The sequence below is a fragment of the Alosa sapidissima genome, chromosome 5, assembly GCF_018492685.1.
Source record: "Alosa sapidissima isolate fAloSap1 chromosome 5, fAloSap1.pri, whole genome shotgun sequence".
In the NCBI taxonomy this organism is placed as follows: Eukaryota; Metazoa; Chordata; class Actinopteri; order Clupeiformes; family Clupeidae; genus Alosa; species Alosa sapidissima.
Window position 1 is genome coordinate 35,335,781 of NC_055961.1, and position 15,112 is coordinate 35,350,892.

General features: G+C 48.1%; 1 protein-coding gene across 5 annotated transcripts in view; it reads right to left on the reverse strand.

Annotated features, from left to right (window-relative positions):
* The window catches only part of abr (ABR activator of RhoGEF and GTPase), a 145,579-nt gene that overhangs the window by 8,794 nt on the left and 121,673 nt on the right, over positions 1-15,112 (reverse strand). The window contains exon 1 of one of the 5 annotated variants that reach the window (XM_042091151.1): positions 10,052-10,760. The exons of the other annotated variants lie outside the window; for them this stretch is intronic. Coding sequence (XP_041947085.1) covers positions 10,052-10,204 — 153 coding nt within the window. The 5' untranslated portion in view covers positions 10,205-10,760. Of the gene's footprint in view, positions 1-10,051; positions 10,761-15,112 lie in introns of those variants that run through there. 5 annotated transcript variants of the gene reach the window in all.

Genomic DNA, 15,112 nt, shown 5'->3' on the forward strand with positions numbered 1-15,112 from the left:
AAGGTGACGTCACAAAGCCAAGATGCTAAGAGCTTTTTAGCTGGGAACAAAACCCCCCTAAATATATGTAAAAATGTGAGCAAATGTGAGAGTGTGAGTTCTGTTGTTTTTCCGATTCCAGATAATACTGTAGGTTGACACCTTGCTATTTCCAAGAATTTCAGCCTCTACTGTTTGTCCTTGACAAACAAGGCATAATTAAGTTTCCACATCAGATGGTGGGCTATTTTCTGCAACAGTCTTTTCTGAAGACAGTTTTCCATCTGCCTCCCCTGTGGAAATTCCCGAACAGTCCAGCCTACTTCTTCAAAAAATCCCTGGGAACTCCAGATCAAGCCTTTTCTTCTTTTTCAATTTGTGGGATGAGGACTATCTGATAAAGTGAATTCTGTAGTAAGGCAATGTGTGTGTGTGTGTGTGTGTGTGTGTGTGTATACACTCATACACGCATTGTAACACACATTGCATGTGCATTTTTGTGTGTGAGCAAGCAGTGGTATTTCTGACAAACAGGATGGGGGATAAAGTCTCCTGGGAGCAGCCATTCCCTTCTTTCCAGTTTCCAGTGAGTCTAATCTTAAATGTGAAGAGCATCTCTATATCCCAAAACAGGCCTCAGCACATGGCCTCTGAGCTAACAGTGCTGCAGGCGCAGACACCTGCTGAGTCCGGCCCTCTCCGGCTATGAGAAAGACCCCTGTGTCACGGACCGACATTGTTCCCGTCTCTGTTTACACATCTGGAGGCCCACACTGCTCTAAAACAAGTTTAATGTCACAAACAACCACACACAGACACACACTCACACATTACACACACACAACACACACACAACACACACACACACAACACACACACACACACACACACACACACACACAGATGGTTGCAATGCTCACATACACTGACACATTAAACACACACACACACACAAACACACACAGATGCTTTCCCTATGCTGACAGGGGTTTTCCCTCAGTACTCAGTGAGCAACATGGTTCTGGTATGATGAAGCGCAGGCTTTCGTCTGGGGGAACCTGTCTCTCAGGCCGCGTTCTCAGGACGGACGGACAAGGGGGTGATACAAACACACTCCAGAGCTACGCACGGCATCTGGCCTCCAGGACACGGCCGATGGCTTTAGCAGCCCAACTCAACTGTAAAGATTGACTCAGACTGCCTTCAGTGTGTGTTGTAAAGATTGACTCAGGAGTGGAGTAAAGGGTCTCATACATGGAATACACTACGCACAACGAAACAACAGAAGCTTCAGATGACTGTTTTGAGGAAAGTACACAAATCATATGACAATTATGCCACAATAAGGATATGATGCCAAAAAAAAAGATGCTGAGGAAAATTTCACAAAGTCAATTACCAAAAAAGGAAAAGAGGCCATGCTGAAAATGATTTACTCCCTCGACAATTAACGTCAACGTAAGACTACTGTAAACTTTCTTCATGTGCCTCGAGACGCGAATGTGTAACTCAATTCTTCATGTCAAACTCACATTAGCTCTCATTTGTGAGGTTTCTGAGAACTGCTGCACGCACAAAGCCCACAGCATCACCACACTCAATTATCATTACTCTTGCAGACCATGTTGAAGCAATCCAGATCGAATTTCACGACAACAATCTCTCGCAGTCGCTTTCCCCACTCTGTAGCTCACCATCACTTACGGGTAACTACAACTATGTGATTACATTAGTGTTCTCACTATTATCTGCTCATTAAAAACACAAGGCGCTCTGTTTTACTAGCGAATCACTTATGAACTACTACTTATTGCCGTATTCATCGAGACGGCTATCGCTCTAATTAGCCTCATTATAAAATTGACATCCGAAATCAGGCTGCTAAGACCTGATCTGTGTTGGTGCCCATTTTCACAGCAGGGACTGGGCTCTTTAAAATGAGGCCGGGCTAATCACTGCATTTTGGGTCTGTACAGGCCACTGCCAGAATTGTCTTTGGACCGAAGCCCAGAGCTCCCTCTCTGATGAGTCCTCCAGGGGCTCCCCAAAAAAAGGCTCCCAAACTCCACGGACGCGGCTGCCTCCCCCCTTCCTCTCTCTCCTTGCTCCACGTCTCTCTCAATTTAACCCTGAGTACAGATGTTATTAAAAATATATGGAGTCAAGCAGGGACAGAGGACCTACAGAGCAAATCTCTTAATGCGCCCCACTGACTGACCTGCTGAGAGGCCACGGTGAGCGCTTGGCCCAGAAACTGAAAGCCCAACAGGAGCGAACCACATCTCTCCAGTTCTATCTACCCTACCATGGGAAATGTTATGGCTAAAGGGATAATCCCAAGCCGCCTTTAAAAAAAAAAAAAAAAAAAAAGTACCGCATAGTTGTGGGTTGGTTTACTTACAACAGAGTATGCAACTGATTTCCAGGAGAGATTTAAGCATGGCCATCTCAGCTTAGGGCTTGATGAGAAAAGAATCATATTGGGTTCATGAAAAAACTTCCCTTAGATGCAGGCTACTGATCACATGAATGAGTGCTGTGCCCACAGACTGCTACAATAAAGAATGTCCAAAAAGGTTTGGAGGGCTGTTTGACTGACCTGCTGACAGCCAATCAGAATGGCGAGTAACTCCTGTACTACAAAGCATATCCGAAGGATATAGCGATCAAAAGCGGGACAAGACAAAGACCAAAGACTCCACTGTCTGTTTTCATTAATCTTTAAATGGAGAAGAAACCGTATGCCAGTGTTTTATCTCTGAAACCAACCTAGGCTCAGATTGATAGCACATGCAGAAGAAGAACAAAGTGGAGGATGTACATAAAACCACCATATACCAATCATGGCTTGGATTAAAAAACTGCTGACCTTTTTAAACACCTTTCCTATTTCCTCTAAATATCAATCTGGCCAGACAAAGGAAGAGTTCCTGAACATATGTCCAGTAAAACTGCCATTGACGTCAGTCTATCTGACTAGACAATAAACTCAAGCTCTGTTTCAAATTCAGTCATTATTGTCTTTGTAATTATACGCGCATGTGGACATTGAATGTTAACAGATGATTACAGTAGGAAAGAGAGATGAGAGAGAAACAGAGAAAGAGTTATGAGACAGAGAAAAGTGAGAGAAGACAGAGAGAGAAGACGAACAGTGTGCGTGTGTGAGAGAGGGAACAATCCCAAAATTCTGCACAGAATGTGTGCAACTGTTTGTGACAAGGCAGTATGGCTCTCCACTGTGTCCCTTTGAGTTCCTCTGTGGGCTCAGCCACTGTGTGCCTCTGTGACGGCAGGGCAGGAACATCATGTTCCCCTCAACGTTCTCCACAGACTCTGCTGCTGCTACTGCTGCTGCGGCAGGCCAGGCATCCCTCCAACAGGCCTCACAGGCACATAAAGCCCATCTCCCCCACCCGCCTGCCACAGGCTGGGCCTCGGGGCACGAGTGCTCAACGGGGTCATCTGCTGGTGGTAGTGGTGGGCTGTGTGTGTGTGTGTGTGTGTGTGTGTGTGTGTGTGTGTGTGTGTGTGTGTGTGTGTGTGTGTTGTGTGTGTGTGTGTGTGCGTGCGTGTCTGTGTGAGCAGATAAGACCTCCTGCTTGCTGCAGAGGGGATCCTCTCGTCTCCTCTCATCCCATTTAGTTTTTTTTTTTTGGTGTAGAGTAGCACAAGACGACGTGAGCCGACACCGACGTGGCTATGGGCCGCACTCTGAGACTCATGTGGTGGCCACTTGTTTCTAGGCTTCTGTAGCTGGAGGCCTTCAAACCTCATTGTGCATACTGTATGTCTGTGTACAGAGACGTGCGCATGTGCACAGCAAATGCTTGGGTTAATGTGACCGCATGCACATAAACCAGAGTAATCATTGTCGGCTCAAGGACTGATTTATGAATAGCTGCAGTCGACAGCATATTAAATTACAGTTATTAAAAAGTAAAGCTGTCGGCTGTTTTTTTGTACATAGCTGTAACATGAACATTAACCAAAGTACAACTGGCAGCACAACGCTGGACTGCCATTGTGGTACAACAGCACATACTGTAATAAGGCAAATAAAACACAAAGCAGTACCCGCTGTCGAAAGGCAAAGAAATCACTTCAAATGATGTGCAAAAGAGCTATGAAATCATGCACAAAGCTCCCTTTAAACTTCATACAGAGCTAATAAAACCTTAATCTTAATGGGTTCATTAGAATGGAGATGGAAAGGTCCTGCGTTTGCCATTGCCTGAGATGAATAATTAAAAAGAAGCTCTCTGATATGGCACGCTCATTCCCCCTGTTTCATTAGGGCTTTAGTGGATTGTGCTCATCTTTCCAGGGCTTTCATTCGGATGGCTAAATACTCATCGTCTGACTCCCTGTTTTAATTAGCTGCCTCCAAAACTCATTTTAATTAGCAGCTGTGTCTATCACTGTGCATTAGCCATGATTTTTTTTTTCTTGTTGTTGTCTCAAAAAACTAAATATCAACATTGGGCTTTGTTTTGTTGAATCTCAATCTAAACAGGAAATCATTTGTTTGTTTACAACATTGAGAGTCATCCCATGACTGGGCTATGTATGATGTGGGCGGTGCTGTTTGCCGCTGGCAAGAAGGGGGGAAAGGGATGTGCGATTAGTGAACATGGCGATGGACGGATGCTGTTCAACACCAACGCATGAGAGCTTGTTTCTCCTGGTCATGGGTACAAACACGCTCATAGTGACTCAAAAGGAGCCAATGGTGGCCCATGTCTTTGTGCTAAGATGCTGAGGAAAGCACTGACAGTGAAGGAGGGGCGTGAATGTATGGAGGCTAGCATGTCTGGCTTTGGCCCAGTTCTCCTGTCTCTGTCTTATATAACACAGAGCTTTTTGCATAACATACATTGCCAATGCATGAGTGAAGATACAGTCTGAGAGTCTTCCATGAGACACACATGAGGAGAAAAACACACGCATGTACTGTATCCAAGGACACGACGCTGGCAGCCTCTTGCTGACCTCTGCTGAATAAACAATGAAAAACTTTCCCCATAAAAAAAAACAAGAAACACATCACTGAAATGGCATTTTAAACGCGCCATGCACAGAATGCCGATGAATCTGGTTTTCTTATCAAGTTCTCCTGTTTCGAGTCGGGCCAAAAGTGTCATAGTGAGCCCTGGCACTTCACTCACACGGCTGATTTGTGGGAACACTGGTGTAATTACAGAACTATTCTGGGGTTGCAGTGGGGTCACTCTAATATTTACCTAAGAGACTTGATGCATTTCGCTGATGTCAGACCTTGCTTGAGTTTGAGTGGTTTCCAGTAAGTGAACAAGCGCCATACAGGAAGTTTTAATTTCTCCGATGACTAAGAGAGGAGAGGAGAGTCATCGAGGCCTCTTACAGCAAACACAACACAGTCCATCATGCCGACCGGGCTTAACTACTTTTAAGTTGATCCACAAGTAGAAGTATGTTAACCCTTTAAACCCTCCAAAATAATAACAGGAGTATGAACAAATGCAATGTTTAAAAAATTGATATTAGCACCAAAATTAGTACAACTTGTCAGAAATGATCACACTTAGCCAACTTAATGAACATTGGCTTGTTAGTAAGAGGAAAGAGACCCCTGAAATAGTCTTTGCAAATGAGGCGTGACTCTGAGTGGAGAGGGAAGCCACTAGTGGACTAATTACATGATGAATGGGAGGCGGTGTGAAGGGCAGCGCCACTGTGACCTTCCACACCACGTAAAGAGCAACTCGCCACCACAGAGGCCTTTCTCTCCCCGGCAAGGGTGGGGATCAGCGCTACAACACAGCGGGGGAGCGGAGAGGGTCATCCCCGGCACCCTGCACCCCTCCCTCTCCCTGTGGAATTCATTATCCAATCAGGGGGGCCTTGTTAGCCACTGACGCAGGGCATAATAGGACGCTGGACGGGGGGTCTGGGGGTCCCCAGCAGGTGACTGCTGGAAGATTTATGTTCCCCAGTAAATGGGGCCATTAGGGGCCGGCTGGCATTTTCAAGGCCCTTTAAAAAGGCCAGGGGGCCACTGGCCTCTTCTTAATCACTGACACTGTACCGTACGAAAATCACCATACTAAAATGGGAAACTTGAGTCTGGAAGTCAAAGCCTGGTCTGGATATTAAAGCATCCCAAATGAGATATTGTTAGGTTAATGAGCTGTCTGTGTATTCATTTATGTATTGTTTTTGTGCTTTAAATACAATTTTCAATCCAAGTAAATGTGCTCTATGGCATGGATGTAGTTGTGTTAGACTGTGGTGCTGTTGTGGTTAAGTAAAACTGTCTTGCGGTGACCGTCATGACAACTGTGGAATGGACTGAGATGGAATGTGATGCGACGGCTTCAGCCTGCCAGTCTGGGCCTGGCTGAAACATCTGCCTGTGCTCTCCGCAGAGTTAATTAAAACCAGCCAGCTATCCTGAGACCAGACGCTGTGGCCCTTCTCTCCATCATCCTCCCCGAAGAACTCTGCCATGACTGTCCAGTACCCCCCCCCCCCCCTCGCTCTCATTTCCTCCTCTTGCATTTGTCCCCGATTAACCTGCGTCCTCTGTCCCCCACCCCCCTCCTTCTTTCTCCCTTACTAACCTCACTCACCCTTACTAACCTCACTCTCCTTCCTTCTCTCTCTCTCTCTCTCTCTCTCTCTCTCTCTCTCTCTCTCTCATTCTGTATTCAGTGAGTGGTGGCTGTGCTAAGAGGTGTAGCTCTTCTCCTGGTTAATGCCCTCATTCTCCTTCTCCCCTGCAGGATGAAAGCTGCATTGTGACATTCGGTGTCTCTGACTCAGGCACGCTAACACACATACACCAAACACACACACACACACACACACACACACACACACACACACACGTGCGCACGCACTCTCCTGCAACTGAGACTTCATTCAGAAAAGCGGTGGGTCACACCTACACGACCTCAAAGCCTCATTCAGCAGGCGAGCACAAGCAGCACCGTGATACGTGCAAATGTGTGTAAATGTGCCACTGTGTGTAGTGCACCAGGATCTGCTGAGAATGGCAACTTGGCCTGTGCTTCATGCTTTACTGTGTGTGCAGGTGTTGCATATGTGTATACGTGGATGATCTAAGTGTGTTGCCACAATACATGAAGAGGGTCTGCATCCGCAGTCCAGGGTGATGAAGGATGAAGACAGCTCTCACATGCGATCAATACTGTAAATGATGTGTGTGTGCACATCAGCAAATCTCGCCCTACGTTTATGTATCTACCCATCAGCATTAGGGATACAAATCTATACAGCCACATTGTACAGTATATCTGAATCTGTATATCTCACACAAGCTTGACGCACTACAGTTTTTAAAAAAAAAAACAGACACAACGCCATCCACACACACACACACACACACACACACACACACACACAAACACACACACAAGCACTTAAACCTGGTGGATATCAGCAACAGCAGTGCAGTCAGACTGCGCCCATGTGAAGATGTGCTCAGTGCCACTGATCTACTGTAATGTCCTACAGTATGTGGACAGGCCGAGGGGTCGATGCAGTGAATCCGAGTATCGGGCACCCTAATCCTGCTGGTCTTATGCGGACGGTGTCAGGAGAGAGAGAGTGCGGAGCCGAGGGGATGGGGATGCTCTCTCGCCCGGGGCATGGACCTCTGCATGCCACGGCCCCTGGGCTCAGGAGTTAAGGCCTGGCCTCCTGATTTCTTTGTTCTCCCCTTGCCGGGGTCTGTAAGCTTATGCACATAAATTACTGTTTCAAAGTGCTGGCAGTGCAGATGCAGTACAAGGAAGAGACCTAGTTTTTACACACCCTCACGTCATTCTCTCACTCTCACACACACACCAGCTTGCTTGTTCATTCTCACTTTCTCACTCTCTCTAACATACACACACACCCTAACACACCAACACAGACACACACACTCAGACACATTCACACACACTCAGACACATTCAAACACATACACACCAAAACACACACACACACACACCAAAACACACACACACACTTTGCGGCATGCAAAGTAGAGAGAACAGATTCACTCCTCTCCGGGTCTGCGGAGGCACCGGAACACCAGCCCTGTAGGGGCTCTGCTGCTGCTGCGCGCTCTGCTGCATCCAACACAGCCAGAACCACCGTCTCCAGTTACCGCACGGCAACACAGCCCACTCGGCCAGCACTCTGCCAACGCAGAGCAATTGCAAATGGCAGATACTGAGATACAAATCCCAGATGTTACCAGCAAAAATGGTGTGCCTTTCAGAACATAGCGGCTTTAGACTGATGGGATTGATTTCAGTGTATGACAGAAACAGCAACATCCAGAACACCCCTTGCCCCCCCCCCCTCTCTCATACATATACACACACACACACACACACACACACACACACACACACACAAAAACGGATACAATCCCGTTGTTTGTGTTTAACCCAGAATCTGCAGCTAATTTGAGACACAGAGGAAGCAGTCATGAGAGTGAATTAGTATTGTTTAGCATAAATCAGACGCAGCTTCAGCGCGCCTCCTGCTCCAGCATATGTCAACAGACAGATGAATGGGCCCGCTTGTGAGGGGCTCTGTGTGCGCACACATGCCAGGAGTGGAGGAGCACGGCCAGCTAGCAGATGACTACAACAAGAATGGACAGACAGACAGACATGAGAGACATGGTGTGCGAGTGTGTGTCTGAGAGAGAGAGAGAGAGAGAGCGAGAGAAAGATATAAAAACAATAAAATGTTATCTGATATTCCTTTCTAGCCATTTTTTACCAATTTTTACTATTTTTTTACTCTCTCTCTCTCTCTCTCTCTCTCTCACACACACACACACACACACGCACAGACACACATGCACAGCTCGACATGAAGGAGCACAACAACCTCAACTCTCTCTCCTGAGCACCAGCTGCTGAGAGGTCGCCATGGACACTGAGCCACAAAAACAGAGCCAAGACTGGAGCCATGCATTCCACTGAAATTACCGCTAACTTGCCAAGCCATGTGCAACCCTAACCCTTCATCCTGCTGCCTTCCAAACTGAAACCCTATAGTTGCACCTTTAGCATACACAGAGCTGTTGAAAGGACATGCATGACAGAAATGTCATGTGAAGCAAAGAAATGAGTCTAGAGTGCAACAGAAATGTCATGTGGAGCAAAGAAATGACTCTAGAATGCTAGGCCACATCCACTCAGCAATATGGTTCCTATTGTATGTCACACTCTATGATTTATTGTGCCATAAGTCACGGTGCAGTGAGTGACAGTCTCACATGCACATCAAACACGGCTGATGGATGCAGAGTGTGTGGTGTGGTGTGTGTGATGCGACCGTATATTTACCACCCCCCTCAGGTCCCACAAACACAAACACTGGCCCCTGGACAGCCGTCAGTATTGAGGGAGAGTGTGTGAAGCCCTTGTGCTGACCCTGGGTCAGGTTAGTACAGTTGAGTTTAAATCTCCCTCACCACACGCTGTCTTTGTTCTGGAGCACGTGTCCAAAGCGTGCACTTGTGGTCTGGACTGAACAGGCGTGTGTGTGTGAATGAGAGTGTGACATGGACAGGCACAGGCAGAAGCGCCATGCGCATTGCTGGCAATACACTTACACAAGTGCCAAAAAAGGCATCCACTGCGTGCATGCACAGCCACTCACCCACACAAACAAACAACAAACACAACTGCAGTGTCAAATTTGGATGATATTTTCCTAGTCTTTTAAAGTGCACGGCGCAATTTTAAATCAATGCTGATTACGGAACAATATAAAGATTTAGTTCATTGTTATTCTTAGAATACTGAATTATTGTACCTTACTTGTTTTAGTCACTCAATAGCAATTCCATAATCAACCCATGCAAGCTTTAGATGTGCCATTCACAAACACTTTACACTTTTGCTGCAGAAGAATCTGAAACTACGTGCTGAGACAGAAAGAGGAGAGGGAGATGAGGAGAGAGCCAACTGAAGAGAAAGAGACGAGAGGATGATCAGAAGAGAGGAGAAGAGACGAGAAGAAAAGAGACAGGGGGAGCAGGGTGAAAGAGCGTGAAGACCTTTTGTCTGAGGAGCTTGCTGCGTACGCGGCCCCACAGCTTGGCGCCGGTGTTGGTGTGCCTCTTAACGGCGGGGAGGTCATCCAGGCAGTGCTGCTCCAGCCGCTCACACACCGTGTTCAGGTTGTGGTCCGCCACCATGATCTCGGTCATCCTGCCGGGCTGCCGGCCGCTGTTGCCCCGCTCACGGGCTGGGGGGAGGGGGGGACAGGCGGGGGAGGGAGGGCAGGTGGGGGGTGCTACACGAGCGCGAGCGAGAAGGGAGCCACTGACAGGTGCACGGCTCCTTTTACCCCACACAAGTCAACCACCCCAAAACACCAACACAAACCAACTCTCAGAAATCAACACGAAAAAAATACTACTGTTTCCCGTCAAAAAAAAAAACCTACTGTTTCCCGTCAAAAAAGCCTCAAGCTGCCTGTCTCTCAAACACACTACGAGTGAATGGAGTGGTTAAAAAAACAAGACAGATCAGAGTAAAAAAAAGTCAGAGAAATGAAGAGAGAAAGCATGGAAGACGCGGCTCATTCCTGGAGAATAGGAGAGAACAGTGCCATGGTTCTGGATCCCCTCTTCTTTCTGCTCCTTTAATCCTCAACAATTCCTCTCTGGTTTCCTCTCAGGATTTCAGGCTAATTCCACAGGCAGCTGCCAGCATCTCCTCTTCTGCTCTGCTCTGCTTCTGCTCTGCGCTCGATCTGATCTCCAGTAACGCAAACAGGGAGAGAGGAGGAGGAGGAGGAGAGAGAGAGAGGCAGAGAGTGGGAGTGGGAGAAGGAGGGAGGGAGGGAGCAATAGAGAAAGAGGAGGGGGGAGTTGATGAGCTGCTGCCATCACTAAACAGTACAGAGTATCCAGATGTGTGTGTGTGAATGTGTGTGTGTGCGTGTGTGTGTGTGTGTGTGTGTGTGTGTGTGTGTGCGCGTGTGTGCGTGTGAGACTGTTTGTGTGTGACTGTGCGTGTGTGTGTGCGCGTGTGATTGAGTGTATTAGAGAGAGTGAATGAGAAATGGGAGGAGAGAAGCTGTTCTTTGATGCCCAGTGCTTTTCTGTGTAGCAACCCACAGAAACCTGGGCACTGATAGGAAATGTGAGTAAAGATCTAGCCATGAATTTCAAGGATGGAAAGAACGGCACATTCCAACTGTGGGGCAAACACACCTTTTCATGTTCATGCATTTCTAGATTTAAAGAGTCTTCAAGCACTTCCATCAAAAAAAAAAAAAATCAAAGCATTTTCTTTTCCTTTCTCCCTCGCTGAATTCCCCAAGATCCCTGTGGATCAAGGCACGCACACACACATCCACATCCGCACACACACACACACACACACACACTTCACTGGTTTCTCCCCGTTATGTAAGTGTGTGAGTGGGCTTCATCAGCCACTTTCTCTCTCTCTCTCTTACACAGACACTCTCTCTCTCCCTCTCTTTCGCACACACACTCTCTCTCTTACACAGACACTCTCTCTCTCTCCCTCTCTTTCACACTCTCTCTCTCTCTCTCTCTCTTTCTCTCTCTCTCCACGCTCTGCACAGAGCGTCCTCTTGAGACCAGCTCCGGTCTAATTGATCCTGAGTGTTTCCGCCATGTTGGCCAACCCCTCTGCCCCCCTCCACTCCTCCTCCATGACTCCACATGCCACCCTTCCCCCACGGTCCCCCACTAGAGTGGCCTTCACAACGGAGCTGAGGGGAGCGCAATCACTGCCACTGCAATACCCAACTACCTGAATGATTTAAAACATTGCACTTGACCACACTGATGGACATACACAAGACACACACACACAGTATACAGTACATGGATATACATGGTCTATGTCCTGTAGTAAAGCTAAAGATGCTATGCCAGAGAGAGCCAGTGGTCTGTGTGAGCTAAAGCACAGGATGTACAGTACTGTCCCACACAGCTAATGGATGGATGGCAGAGCCAGACAGCCAGTAACACAGCGCTCGCACCCTTATCAGTGGCTCTCAATCTTCCTTAGGAGGCCCGCAGAGGGCTTCAGAGCACATGTCTTACTGTACGCGCAGCGCGCAGACTCACCGTCTGCAACATGACAACCAACATCTGTGAGTCACTCCGCAGTGCTTCACGCTCATGTGTGCATGAGGGTATCCACGCGCCACCGGCAAACATCCACTTGGAGCATGAAACATCGGCCTGAATTTCACCGTGAGTCACACACACACACACGCACGCGCGCGCGCGGAGCGTGACTTACACAAGCAAGCCCTGGCGCTGTTGGCTGCAGCATCTTACAGAAACCTGAAGCTAACAGGTACTGAGGGAGTCGGGACGGCATGTGGAGTCGGCCGCATCCATCAGGGTGCGGTGAAGAAAGTGGAACGGAGACGAGAGCGCAGAGGGGCACAGTCTGTTCTTAGCTGTCGGACGGCCTTCCTCCCCCTGGGGCACTCTGGGGACGGCGGCGGTGTGAGGGCATATAAGAACACTCAGTGGCGAAGGGGTATTTTTAAAACGGAGACAACAGGCATCAAGCATATGCACGCTGGGCTGGGCTGTGCTGTGCTGTGCTGTGCGTCATTCACTGAGAAAGAATGTTGGAGGGAGTGGGATAAAACACAGCGACCATTCTCAGTTAGGTTGCTGAATGCCCTCAAAATAAAGCAGGGGGTTTGGTGAGAGAGAGAAAAGCAACTGCTCTAACCTAAATGGCACTGGGTGTAGAGTGTGCAGGGAGAGCAGCTGTGACATTTCTGTGTTTCTACCCTTTACGTCTACTCTTCACACAAAACCAGCACAGTCACATAATATGAGGGTAGGATCAACCCAAATTAGAACAACCAAAATGTCTGAGCGTGTGGGGGGGGAAAAGAACAGATTTAGAGTCTGTTATTCCTCTATCTAATGAGGGCAGAAATGACACTTGCTCCCATTAACCCACAAAAACAGAGGGTAGTGTGAATGAGGTGTGTTGTGGGGGGTGGGGAGGGGGGTACGTGTCATTGCCACATGGATCAAGAGTACAAAGCTGAAGAGGGTAAAAGGCATCGTGTCACTCTCTCTTCGCTCACTCGCTGTTGTTGTTGTGGGTGAGCAGGGACCCCCCCTGTGTCTGCTGTCACCTTTCCCTCTGTTACAACCTGACCTCACTGCTCTGATACACCTGGAAGCCTGTTTGGAGCATGATGAAAACCGAAAAAGATAAAACAAAGGGGAGAGATGGAGGTCTGAAGAGGTGAGCATCTCATTGTCGTTTGAAAGGCTGGGAGGGGAGAGGGGGGATGGGGGTAACTGAGGTAAAGAAGAAGGACCCTCCAGGGCTGTAAGCGAAGGAATAATTAATTTGCTACTTGACAGGTGTGTCTGACAGAAAGACAAGTGGGTTAAGACACTTTGACAGATGAAGCACACATACCTAACCTTTAGCTACAGATTTTCGTTTTTTATTATTGTGAGAGGGGGAGAGAGGGAGACACGCTTAAGAAAAAGGTTATTTTGGAATTTAATGAGTACGTCTGGCTATGGCTTGCTAGGCTGGGTGGGAGGGGAGTCTTAAGCGACCGAGATCATAAAACAGCCAGAATGGGACTGAGTGGTCAGACCACAGCACGTGCTTTAGAAGCCAGAATCACACTAAAACACACAGACTCCAGCCACACACACTTCACTCACACTCAAGTGTCTCTCTCTCTCTCTCTCACACACACACACCAACTCCATCCACACAAAACACACATCATTCACACTCATGTGTCTCTCTCACTCACGCACACATCAACTCCATCTACAGTACACACACACACACATCATTCACACTCATGTGTCTATGTCTCACACACACACACACACACACACACACACACACACACACACACACACACACACAGCAGAGTGACGGTTCACACTGTGATGTAATCATGTGTGTCTTTGGTGGTGGTTGGGTTTCTCCTTGGCCACAGTGCCATGCGGAGGCCAGCGCTGCAGGCCTGTGGGCAGTGTTGGGCGGCGGGGCTTGGCAAGGGCCAGGGAGCATATGGCCTCTGGTAGCCCAGGCCCTGGGTGGTGACATCAGCCAGCCGCTCCTCTTAATTATAGATAAACAGCCTGGCACGCCCCCCTCAGAATTAACCGTTCAGCAGGGGAGGTTTAAACACTAACAAAAGATTCTGATCCGCAGCAAAGGTTCTAATATGCTGAATTCAATGAACCTATATATTTCTTGGAACGTTCATTTCCCAACATTCCCTCAGAATAAAGGGCCCGACCATGCCGCATTTTGAGACGAGTGCTGTTGCAGAGCCACAGTTTTTAACGGTGATCTCAGGAAATGGGCCCTCACGTACACCATCACCAGTGCCTTGACACTAGAGGACACACACTCACTTAGGTCCACATACTGTACTTGACAGTCGCAAGAGAGCCTGTGCTCATTAAGGTAACGGGACGTTAATTAATCTCGGCGACACTTGAGCGATTAATTAGCCGACAGAGTCAGATTATGCAGAGCACATTAAATGGAGTGCTGTTGCTGTTTTCCCTCCACATCTTTGTTGTTGGGGACATGTTGCTCATTAAGGACTAGAGGACTTCCACTTCGTCCTCACATGGAGCTTGTTCCAGGAAGGTGCCATTGCTGTTTTTCTGGCACTTGAGCGGAACATATGTGGGGGCTCCTGGAGGAGGGCTGCATGGCGGCGATCCAGAGCTGGATGAAAGGCGAAGGGTCCCAGCCTGACCGGGCAGGAAGTAGCCCATGCACTGCTGCACTCCATGTGTTCTTTAAGAGGTCTTTGAAGTGACAATCACCTTACAGACCCACAGGCCCATCGTAGCCCGCCTCCAAAATCCCCTCCTCCTCCCCCCACTGTGTGTGGCGGCTGGTCTCCTTTCCCCTTCTGTAGAGTTGCAGTAACACATATGGCCATAAAAAAGAAATCTGTGCTTTGCCCGCGGAACACCTTCTCACATGAGCGCTAACAGAGGGAAGACGGCGGAGCTGAGCCAACTGTTCTTCTCCTTCAGGGAGGAGAGTGGGGAGGTTACGTGGAGTTAAAGAACACACACACACACGCACACACACACACA